General features: G+C 39.6%; 1 protein-coding gene across 3 annotated transcripts in view; it reads left to right on the top strand.

The window, feature by feature from the left end:
* GRM8 (glutamate metabotropic receptor 8) overlaps positions 1 to 12,811 on the top strand; it is a 570,128-nt gene that overhangs the window by 332,394 nt on the left and 224,923 nt on the right. For all 3 annotated transcript variants that reach the window (XM_019543461.1, XM_019543459.1, XM_019543460.1), the window contains exon 7: positions 3,266 to 3,466. In XM_019543461.1, the coding sequence (XP_019399006.1) occupies positions 3,266 to 3,466 (201 nt within the window). The remainder of the gene's footprint in view (positions 1 to 3,265; positions 3,467 to 12,811) is intronic.

Raw genomic sequence — 12,811 nt, 5'->3', positions numbered from 1 at the left:
TTCCTTTTTCGGGGCTATCTGCCCCCTTCGTTGCAGCCGCCGCCGCTTTTATCCGCCCCGGCCGGTGTTCCCCACTGACGTCACCGGCCAGCCTCAGCTGAATGAAAAGCCAGCTTGCAAGCTGCGTGGCTTTCCCTGGAGCGTCGACTCCTGCTGCCGGTGAGTTTTCGGTGTCACCCTGGCCTTCCCAAGCTGGGCCAAACTCTTTTTAGGCCAAATGCCTTCTCTCTGGGGCTTGGAGCCTTGCTGGGCCTCTAGGAACCTCCTGCTGTCCCTTATCTCTAAGGTGTTCCCATTAGCAGTTCAGCTAGGTGTTGTTGCTTCCCAGCTGCCAGCAGCTTACTGCTACTTCAACCCTGTGGGCCTGGATAAAAATGGCTGCCTCATCAGGGCTGACCCGCATCTGCCAGCTGCCTGCTTTCAGCCTTAAAGTGGCAGGCACCAAAATGTGCTCTGCCACAGTACTATTCAGCCAAGGCTACAACTCAGCATCATGTTGTACCAATTACAATTATAGAAAGAATCATGAGGTATTCAGTACAAATTACTGCTGGTAATTTTCAGGTGGTTTATATTTATAAAATGTAGCTTGTTTAAACCAAATCCCTTTCTCTGTGTTTGGAAAATGAATGTTAAAAGTTTGAATATTTGCAGAGAAAAACTTGTATGCTTACCCAGTCAAGGACATTATCATGCAACTTACCCATTTAACTAAGGTTTCTATTTCAAGTAACTAGTACATTTCAAAAAATTGTGCCTGTTTCACTAATGTTCCTTAAACAGAAAAATAAAATCTTTGAGCTGATATTCAAAGATACTGCACATATCTACACAAGATGTTATATCACCATAGCAATGAGCTATTGCACCGTAGCTCATTGCTACAGCAATGTAGTATCACCAGGCATGAACCATGATGGTGAGGCTACTTAAACAAGTAGTAAGCATGTTCTGAATGTTTGCACCACTATGCAGTCTGCCCCATGTGTAGATGTGCCTGAGTACCCTCAGTTGCCACTAAATGTGATATAACAAGAACTGCTGATTGTCAGAACACACACTTGCTCACCTCTACAAAGTTGTCCAATATTTTTCTGTCTCTATCTACCGTTGCATTACAGAACTGTGGGCTTGATATCTGATAAAATAAAGGCATACAAGTATAGCCACTGGCAATTTTTCAGTTCATCCTTGTTCATAAGATATGTCTTTAGGGCTACTAGGATTCAACAGATGTTGCAAGGCTGAAAGATCTTATACTTAATGTATTTCTAGATATAAAGAATATTGTATTCCTTTTAAGGTTAATGGAACAAAATACATTTGGGACAAGTTTATTTTATTTTTTGAGGGTTTTTTTCTGGTTTAGAAAAGTGATAAGTTTGGGAAATAAGAGTAAATGATGCAGGTAACAACTTTTTGGAGGTTTGTAAACATGCTTGAAAGAATTTGAATGGAATATTTACTAAGGGTGAAGTTATTATACTCATACTTAAAATGCAAGTGTCCACACTTTAAAGTTCATTAACATTTGTTAAGTGCCCTCTGATCATCTCAAAGTTATGCTACTTCAACTCTGGGCCATGCCATGCTAACATTAGCTCATGTTAGTGTAACTTCACTCTGCTCCATAAAGATTAGATCAGCAATTTACAGTCCTCCAGAACCCCACAATGCACTGTGCCGAGTCCTCCTGCCCCATCCAGGGTAGGTATAGACCCCATGGCCATAGCCATTGCACCTTGCACCACCACTAGTTGTCCCCAGAGAATGCCTGTGCCACGTGTCCTCTGGCACATGGCAAGTTATCCTGCATGGGGAGGAGAGGCTGGGGCCAGCACTGAGGTGGCCCCATCAGCCTTACCTAGGGGCTTGGGAGCCTCACAGGGCTGCAGCCATGTCATTTCTGCTGCATGGAGCCTGGCTGGCAGCTGAGTGTGAGTCCGGCCTGCCAGGCTCTGGCTTTGGGTGGCACATGCTGCTGTCGCATGTGCCACTCTGTTTTTTTGGGGGTGTTTTTTTTGACCCTTGGATATTCAGGGGTTAAAAAACCTCTCTGCACTGCTCCCTTGCAACATGGAGAACAACAGAACATGTAGTATGTGGCGCTTTAGACATGTCTGCTGCACTACGTACTGCAGGACTGTACTCATCTGGGTGCAGTCCAAGTGTCCTGGCTCCTAACCACCCTCACGCTCCCAGCCCTCTAGATGCAAGTCAGATCTGTGCGGGCAAGAAATGTTATTAACCCTTAATGCACAACTGCTCATAGCACATTCTAACTTTAGCATTGCTTAATATTCTACAGATTTAGTATGGTCTAAATGTAACCTGTAACTTTACTCCAACTGAATTTAAGGTAATTCTTGGGATTAGACTTGCCTTTGATGTCAATGGGCCAGGATTGCAATCCTGTTATTTGGTGTCTGCTGGATTTCATTTCTCCTCAGAAGTGAAATTTTAGTTTGTTTAACTCAGTGGTAATATCTCTATAACTTTTAAGGGTCCAGAATATCAACCTGGATGTCTGTTTAAGATGATTGACTTTTTTCTTTTCATTCTTTGTTTCTTTTGTTCTTTCTTTCAATCCAACAGTATCCACCCTAATCATTCATCTTAAAACTATCTTGCTGAATCCAAAATTTTCTGTGTGGTATTCATTTGTTATTAATAACACAGTTTTTATGAGGGAAAAAAGATGACAATACAATGAAGTACAATTCAAGGTTTCCAATTTTGAGATATAATTCAATGTTAAGTACAGAAAAGGACCTCAAATAAGCATTCTTAAATACAGACAGATGAGCACAACACTGGGGGAAAAACCACCACCTTTTCAACAAGTTTAAATATATTTGATCAAACAATAGATGTAGATATAAATTAAGTAGCCTCTAAATTTCATTTAAAACAGAATGGCAGGCTGCTGTAAAGGTGTCCTATAAATAACAGTAACCAGCTGTTCAATGAAACTTACTAAACTGGAAAGAGAGATTGTGGAATACAAATCTATATTTTTTCTTTCTTTTTCTTGTAATGAAATATTTTGCCCAGAACTCCACACATTGCTTATAAACCTGGCACAGTACATAATGATTAGAGGTAAATCCAGATGGCTATATTTTTTCTTGTCTTCTTTATTTAGCTGATGGATAGCTAATTTTATCTATTAATCTGACTCTAATCTTATGTTCGTACTCGATGCATACATAACACGTACACAGATATAAATAGAAGTGAATTGATTCTTTTTCTCTATCCTTAGGATTAGAAAGAATTGCAAGAGATTCAGCCTATGAGCAAGAAGGAAAGGTGCAATTTGTAATTGATGCTGTTTATTCCATGGCCTATGCACTACACAACATGCATAAAGATCTCTGTCCTGGATATATTGGCCTGTGTCCAAGAATGAGCACAATTGATGGGAAAGAGCTACTTAGTTATATCCGGGCTGTAAACTTTAATGGTAAGTTATACACATTTTTCTCTCTCTAAATGTTTCAAAGGTGTCAAGATGTGTTTTCATCTATATATAGGACATTTTGAGACACAGTGGAAAACACAGGATTAGAGGCAATTCCCTTTTTAATCAGAAGTGTGAGTTTTTCCACCTGCTTTGAAACCCCAAGCGTATTTTTCATCTTAACGTTAAGCTGCTCCTAAAAGAGACAGGCATTAAAAATAAGAATCTGTCAATCAAAATATTCTGGTGGAAATTTGTTATTACAGAAACAAGCAGAAGATGCATGTAACTCTATTGATGGATTCAGTTCTTGCGATGGTACATATTCATGCATTCGGCATGTCTTTTTGTAAATTATTTTCTTTTTAAAAACGATTTTCTTCCAAAAGTAAATAATTTGGAATTTGCTTTTATTTTACATATTTAAAATTTGTTGATTAAAAAAGTCAAAGCCCTATTTCTATTTCGTTACTTTGACTCAGTAATTCAGTCAATTTTAAGCCAACTTTTGTGTATATATTCTTTAAACTACACTGCACAAAATGGTGTCCCTTTGGGATCTGCCTGCTAGGGAATATATCGTTACTGTTGCCTATGTCCCTGTCAGAAAGGACCAATAAAGAACATACTTAATTTATGGGTCCTAATTTGAAAAAAAGCAGGTCATATATCAAGGCAAAACAAAGTTACTGAAACTTATAGTCTTCTATGACAGTCATAATTGTAGTAAATTTCATTTGCCATTGCATCATTTCATCTGAAAACTTTTTTATTGTATGTTTTTTTTCCTACTTGACTGTAATCCACATACTAGACATGCCTCCTAACCATACAGAGAGTAGCACTGTCTATCACAATACACTCCAACGACCTCAGCTGCCAGCCTTTTTTAAAAAAAAAACACAAGGTCATTTTCAGTTTAGCTTCTAAGTGGAAGCTTTTTTTGCTTCAGGTAACACACCAGATCATTTGGTTGATATGCACATTGGCTGTAGTCTGCAAAAATTTTTTATCTTCTAAACGTATTTTCCTATGACATTTTCATGAAAAGGGAATCCCAATCTCTGAGACTATAAAGAATAAATGGATTTAATTTATTCTTAACCAGTTTTCAAGAAAACCTTGAGCAAAATATGTAGGTGGCAAATTGGAAATGTCATGATAAGAAAAGTATGCTCTATATTATAGGGTTTGGGGTGATAATTATCTACGATTCCCATAGATGGTCCCTAAATTAAGGCAAAAGTGATCCATTTTCATTTAGTTGGTATAACAGTTCAACATAAAAAGATAAAAAGATTAAAGGTTGTACAGTTTATATGAAACCACTTTTGCCCTAATGGTTGGCATATTTGATCAGCATCTGTCACAAGCTCTCCCAGGTTTAGAAACTGTTTGCAGCAAATGAGAGGAGATGAAAAAGTGGGTGTTGTAGATATATAATTATGGTTTCTGAACACATTTGATCTCTTTCTTTATATTAGCAAGTTATCAAAAGTAGGTCAAAACGAAAATTGATCTGAGGTGAATTTTCTATCCCCTATGAAATAATTCTGTTAACTAATCCTCTAGGGTCTGCCTTATTACGTCCCATGCACATAGACACTGGACTCTGGATTTGGCCCGTAACTCATGGTGACTTGTAGACATCTCAGATTTATGGACCTCTATGTTGTAGTTGGGAGGGATGTACATGGGAACTTAAGAAGTATCAGAATTTAAATGCAATTCATTGTCTTTAGTTGTAGCTGCTTGTCACAGGACACTAAGGTGCCTGCTCCTAGAAGAGCAGAAACTTCCTGGGGAGAGCCTAAAGAGACGGACAGAAGCCCAGGTTCAGGTTATCAGGGCAACAGGCTAGTGAGCAAATTAGCCTGCACCTGCACCTGGCCAGCTGACCAGAAGAGGCAGGGCCCTGGTTCCATATAAACCCCAGGATGGAACTAGGGAAGGCAGTTCTCTGCCAGTGGCCAAAGGGAAAGGAGCCCTCCTAGATGAAGTGAAGGGAAGAGGCCTGACTAAGTTCTGCTTCTGGTAGTGTTAAGGGGCAGAGCACACCTTGTGCATCTTGAGTTATGGTACTGCCTAGGGGCTTGCATTTTTTACTTTTGTTTCTAACACTGGTGGTTTGGGTTGAGGCTATTAGGTCTCATTAAGGGGGCCCACTATAGTGTGGGGACCCCGGCACCAGAGATGGTACAGAGTTCAGAGGTGAACAGACCCTGATGCCAGTGTGACTTCAATTACCCGGATATCTTGTGGGAAGATCACTTAGCTAAATCTGAGCGGGCGCAAAGCTTTCTCTCCTGAGTGGATGACCTCTACCTGACTCAAGAAGTCTATGGGCCAATGAGAGGCAAAGCGCTGCTTGACCAGGTACTGGCTACGGGGGACGACCTGATGCCAGTGTGGGTGCAGAGACTGAGACAGGGCCATGGAGAGCCCAGTGCCAGTGTGGGTGCAGAGTGAGATGGGGCTGCAGAGAGTCCTGTGATGACCTGAAGGCTGAATGAAACCAAGGCCTTAGAGGGACACTGTGTCTATACCATCTGTGAGGTTTAGGGCATGGCAAAGGGGCAGTTTGGAGCCACGCATATAGCCTAAAAGGCTGCGGGTGTCCCGAGACATCCATTTTGAAATGGGACCCACAAGAGGTCTAGGAATCCATGAGGCTCCATGGGGTGCTTCCATGGGGTCTATCAGGGCTCTGTCCAACTAGACTTGAAGGCAGCCTCCCTATTTATTATAATTACATCAAGACATGGCAGGAAAGAATGTGGGTGCCCATTGGGCGAAATTGGCATGGTCAAGGGGCCCTAGGGGTCCCACAGACATCCCTGGGGACCCTGTCCTGTGACACTGCTATTGCCTGCTCACTACTGCATTAAAGGTTTTGATTCTAGAAAGCTTGCCCAAGATATCATGGGACACATACTGTGCCAATTTTCCATATGGCATATGGTGACAAAGGTGGGATTTGGCACATGTTCCAGGTGGATGTTGCCAGACTCTTATCTGAGAAAAGATTACCCAAAGAGGGGAGCAGTAAAGTGGAACACTGGGTGGTAACTTTTCCACCAGACAAAATATTGCATGTAAAGCTAATGGGGAAAGAAGCCAAGGTAATGTTTTATGAATCTGTAATCATGAAACTGGTTTCTGTATAGATATTTTTGTTTCTTCACAAAAATGCTATTTTTCTCTTAGGAAATAAAGCATAAATATATCAATAGCTGTATGAAAACTATGGGGCAGGAACAGAAAACTTTTTCAAGGGTCTCATTAGTTTTAATTAGTTCCCTCTCTCCTGGTAGGCTGGCATGATTTTGACCCCTTTCTGCTTTGCAAGAATGTAGCAATTCTCATTATCCAAGGATAACAAATCTTACAAATATGCAATTTTTCTTTGTTTGGCTTTACAGCATCTCTTCCCTCTTTTGTCCAGTCATTTACAGATAGTGAGTCCATTGCTTCTTTTTTGTTGCACCCAGGCACCTGTTGACTTCCCTCATGGTTGAGGGGTATAACTTATATTGACACATCCAGTCCAATAGTCAGAGCTTCCTTAAATGTGATTAGATGCAGCTAATGATATGAAGGTTGTCTTACCGGACTGAAAGCATTACTAAAGCAGAAAACATATTGCTATCAGCTGAAGATAATGATTTGGTTCTTGGATTTAAGTAATTTAATATTAAAAATGCTTATTTTATTTTTCTTTGTTTACTTTTATTTATATTACAAAGAATTATTTTTCCTCTACAGGATTCATCCATGTAATATTTTGTGACATCTGCATGACAGCAGTGTGATCATAATCTCTAAACTGCAGTGCATTGATGTAATTGATGTGACATTAGTTTCTGCTTAGATATTCTTCGACAAGTTACGATTTAAATACAGACTATCACACTACACAATGTGATCGTAATAGGGATGGCATTTTCACATGTGTAATAGGAAAGAGGAAATCTAGTTGATGTGTCAATTTCTGCCTGTGAATCCGTTTTAGTGAGTTGTTCAGTCTGCTTGTCATTGTTGTTGTTATGTTTTTGTTTTCTTGTTTTTATGGAGCAAGTAACAAAGCATATAATATAGAACACAAAATCAATAGACAGTTTGGTAATTAATCCAATTTAACAGGAGAACCTGGAACAGTCATGTGTCTACAGCATTTTGTTGTGTCATCTAGAAATTCAGAGTTTGCGAATGCTGAAAATTTTCTAGGAGTACTGTTTTACTGGCAAGCTATACTTCTGTGATATGCTAGGTGAGTACAGTTAAGAGAGTGTTAACAATGCTGCCTAGTTATTTGGGCAAAGGACATGTAACTACTGTCTGTTTTATTTAAATATTCACCGCAATAGCCACAGCATATTTGTTTTGTAGAAGAAAAACTGTGGATTAGAAATTAAAGCATGGAATTTAGACCCAGAGTCCACAAGCACAGTTTTAATTTTGCCAGTGATATGCTATGTAATAGCTAGAAAAGAATTTGTCCTCTCTGGTTGTTGTTAGCTTAGCCACTAGCTGGTTGGCTTCTGCTATGTTGCAGGAAGATAAGGAACCAACCAAAGAAAGTGGAGGCATTAATTATTTGCACCTCTGGGTCAGTTGCCATTTGTATGGGTCCTTCCCTAAGAATTCTGCAGGGATACGAGCTTGGAAGACCCAACATTTTGTGTTGTCATTACAGGTTCTCTTTCCCTATAAGCAGACAAATAGTAGAAAACTCTGTGACAGGAACCCCCCAAAGTGTTTTTTCCACTTTTACCTCCCTCCTCTGTGGTTTTTTCCCCCCTCCCTTTCAAGTGTAAAGTCACAATTCACATTCTATGCATAACTGAAACAATTCAGACGTAACCTCTCTGTTTTTTCTTTCCCAAGGTAAATTTATTTTTAAATGTTTACCCCTTCCTTTCTTTTTTTAAAGCAAAAGCTGTATTGGAGAATATGGTAATTAAGCATGTAAAGGACAATATGCACCATGATGTAACTGTATTTAACATTAAATCATGTCACATCATATTTCTACAGTATTATCATTTCAATTCAGTTTTATTGCACAATATTGTACAAAATAAGCTGAGGAATTTTGTGATGTGCTAAGTGTAAAATACTGTTTTCTTAATGCATTCAGGAGAAGTTCCTATCATTTTGTCTGGTCAATCACTAAAAGTTCATACATGATGTTCTGAAGTACTTTTAAAAAGTAATCATCTGGATCTAAATCTGAATGGAAATAGTGAATCTATTGATATTTCCCAGGCAACAGTTAAAACTGCATCAGGCAGATTCGGTTTGATTATATAGTCTATTTCCATTGATGTTCCTCTGCAAAAATAAAGAAGAGATTATTATAGTTATCATCCCAAAAAATACAGATGAGACTTTCCAGTTTTTACATAACCTTTTATACTATTCAGGTTGAGAAATAGAAAAATGGCCAATTTTCCGGTAGCTTCCTTGCTAAGGTATTATGTGAAAGTAATGAGCTGTTCTTCATCTACATTTAAGCGTGCGTATATTGTGGATGCGTCTATGCATGATGCGACATTGCTGTAGCAACATGTTACAGCAGTGTAGCATTTGCAGGCGTTTTTACATAACCAGCAGCTACTTAGCCATAGCATAACGCTATACCGGGCGGAGCATGTCGCTATAGTGAAGTAGCTGCAAAAAATAACCGTGCACCATGCTTACAGTGCACTATAGGCTGTTACTGTGCCATGATTTAGTACTCCCAAAAGGTAGTACTTCCAAAAGTTACACATGTAGTAGTTCCAAAAGTGAGACTTCCATAGTGACACATGTAGGTGCACCTTCAGTGTAGAACATTATGTTAAGAGTATTTTACAGTTGTATGATTAAAGATTTGACCTGTATTCCAAAAAAGAGAAGGAAAGGGTCCCCTTATTTTCTTGCATAAACTAGAAGTCATAGCAAAGAGGAGAAACTGGCTTCATCTTATGTGTGGGCAGGGACAAGGAGGGAAGAAGCTGGGAAGGTGACTGATTTCATCCTTCATCCTCACAAGTGCAGCCAAGGGAGTGCATAGAGACTTCCAGTATACATCAGTAGAAGGCTACTTCTTTCCTGTAGCAACATTCAGGAAATTAACTCTGATTCTCAATATCATAATCCCTTTCTCAGCCAGCTCTGAAGCAAATGAATAAGGCACTGGGGTAAATGTAGAATAATCTTGCCCTTTTTGTTTTTTGAATAAGAAAGTGTAAGAGTACAAGTTTTTTTTTCCCCCTTTAGCCCTAGACAAACATTTGTAGACACTTGTACTATTTTTTCCTATTTCATTCTTTTATATTTACCTAAATGTATGTTTCAATGGTCCAGCTTATATTTATTGGCCTAGATTCTGAAGATAGTAAATTATCTTCTCTCAAAGGTATGTATTTAATTCATTTCGTCACCATGCACACAAAAAGATTATCACTCATTAAAAAGCATTATGAAAGGTTAGAAAATATGGATTACAAAAGTTAGAAGACAAAAATAAAAACCAATATGGAAACTCAAGTAAAGCTATGGCTGCCTCATAGAATTAATTTCTTTAAAAGTCATCAGAGACTATGATAATATATTTGTTAGGGAAAATAAAACAAATAGGCATTTGTGGGAGGACAGTTCTTAAAAAATGGAAAGCAAAATGTCTTAGGAACTATTGTGATCCAACCAGAGAGCCATACCCATAGCATCAGCTATTTGTATAATTCATATGACATTCCAATTATTTGCATGCACTACTAGTGCTTTGACCTGGATTTTGAAATTCAGGGGACATGAATATGCAGATCAAATTTCATCTCCTCAAATAAATCTGGCACCTCTATGTTTTTAACTTCAGCCTCAAACACAGTCTACAAATTTACCCAGTTCTTGATGAATTCTAAAACAGTCTAACATTTTAAGAAGGCTCAAACTTCAAAATCAATAAGCATGGAGGATGATTTGCAGCTCATAAGATTAGGGTCTATACCTGAATTTTCAAAAACCTCAATCATAAGCATGTTAAGGTACATATTTACCCTGCTTTCTGCCTAATAAGGGCTTGACTCACTGCAGCATGAGAAAGTCCCAGTGGAACTAGTTCTGAAAACGTTTTTCTCATCTGCTGCTGTATGCAGGCCCCAGATCTGAAAGTACACCAGTGAGTGCTTTGGGGTTGCACCAAGCAACTGTTCTTATAAGCCTTGTGGTATTTGTTCTTTTTCAGAGAATCTTATGTTTAGTTTAGTTTTGGTTTAGGTCATGACCAGCATAGGTACAAATAAATGTTTGAAAATGTTACAAGAGTGTAACTGAACAAAAAAGGTAACCAAAAAAGACCTCAAATTTATACATGTACAGCCAACATGGATTTATCAAGAGCAAGACATGCTTGACTAAACTGTTTTCCTTCTTTGACAGGATGACAGATTCTGTGGATGGAGAAATTAGTAGTGCAAGGTTTTAGGACTGTCTCCCGTGATACTCTCAATAGTAAGCTTAGGAAATACAAACTAGATGGAAATACTGTAAACTGAATACAGAAGTGGTTGGAGCATCATGCTCAAATAATAATCAATAAATAGATGCAAGTATTGAATGAGGTTCTTAATATTTTTTGTAGGTCTGATATTGCTTAATATCTTCATTAATTGTTTGGAAGATGGGATTGTGTGCATGCTGATGACACCAAACTTTGTATATTGCAGACACTCTGGAGGGTAGGATTAGGACTCAAAATGACTGATAAATTGGAAAAATGGTCCAAATTAATCAAGTTAAACTTAGTAAGGACATGTGCACAGTCCTGCACTTATCATGGGTACAAATGCCGACTGGAGAATGACTGACTAGGCTGCAGTACTGCAAAAAAGTACCTGGGGCTTCTGGAAGACTGTAAACTGAATATGAGTCAACAGTGTGCTATGATTGCAAAAAAGAAAATAGAAAAAAAAGCCAATAGCAAAATGAGCTTTATTAATAAGACCCTCAGAAACAAGCCAAGGCAAGAAAAGATGTAGATGAATTGGAATGAGTCCAGTGAAGAGCAGCAAGAATGATAAGAGTCCAGGAAACATGATTTACAAGGAAAGGCTGTAAGAACTGAGATTATTTAGCCTGCAAAAGAGAAGATTGAGGGGGGAATTTGATTAGATTCTTCCTATACCTGCGGGGTAGTTATACAGAAAATGGTGATAAACCAGCAGAACTCAACCTTTTAGAGTGCTGAGCTGGATGCTTGTGATACCATTTCATCACAGGACACTTCTCTTTCCAGTAGGGGAGGAAGGAAGGAGAGGACAAGGAGGGAAGAAGAAGAGAACAGAGACCAGTGCAAAAAGAATTGGCAGCATGATGCAGGGCAGGGGCTGCACCAGCGCAGGGAAAGGGATGCACAAGGCCAAGCTGCTTTCCACTGATTCTCTATGCTGTGGGTGAGATCCATTTACTTCTGTGCATGGATGACTGGTGCCTCCTGATCCTGGAGGGGCATCAGTGGTCAATCACTGACTGGGGAAGGTCCCCCAGAAGCTGATTGCTGACCAGGGGGAGTCCCCTAGTGGCTGATTGCCGCTGGCACTTCTGCCAGTGGTGGCAAACCCAGAAGTGCCACCAGTGTTTCTCTCAGCACCCCTACCTTCTCAGGACAGAGCACCAACCATCACTCCCCACTCCCCAGCCAGTGAGGGCCAATTTCAGGGGGGGCACATGCCCCCACATGTCCTCCCACACATTCCCTATACTTCTGTGGCTAGATCTGGCCTGGGGGCTGTAGGTTAAGCACCACAACTATTATCTATGGCAGTAGGACTTGGACCAATGGTTTTAAATTGCAGCAAGAGAAACTTAGGTTAGATATTAGGAAGACCTGTCTCATTATGAGGTAGGTTAAGCACTGGAAAAAACCATGTAGAATGGTTATGGAACTTTCAGTTTTGGAAGTTTTTAAGAGCAGGTTAGACCAGCACTTGTCTAGACTGATTGAGATGGGGATGATCCTGCCTTGAGCAGTGGATTAGAATAGATAACCTCCTCAGGTGCCTTCTAGTCTTACTTTTTCTATGATTCTGTGAATTCATACAGCTGTTTCTGAAAGAGACTAATATTATCCAGTGGTCTGAATCACTCAATAAGTGTAATCACACCAGGATTATAAACTGAAACAGCTGCAAAAGTTGAGAGATGTGATTCTCTAGTGAACTTAGGTATTTCATAGATTTCATATTTCATAGATTTCATAGACATTAGGGCTAGAAGGGACCTCGGGAGATCATCGAGTCCAGCCCCCTGCCCAAAGGGCAGGAAGTCAGCTGGGGTCAAAGGATCCCAGCAAGTTAAGCATCC

The sequence above is a fragment of the Crocodylus porosus genome, unplaced genomic scaffold (assembly GCF_001723895.1).
Source record: "Crocodylus porosus isolate Cpor-Errol unplaced genomic scaffold, CroPor_comp1, whole genome shotgun sequence".
In the NCBI taxonomy this organism is placed as follows: Eukaryota; Metazoa; Chordata; order Crocodylia; family Crocodylidae; genus Crocodylus; species Crocodylus porosus.
This window is presented reverse-complemented; position numbering and strand designations above follow the sequence as displayed.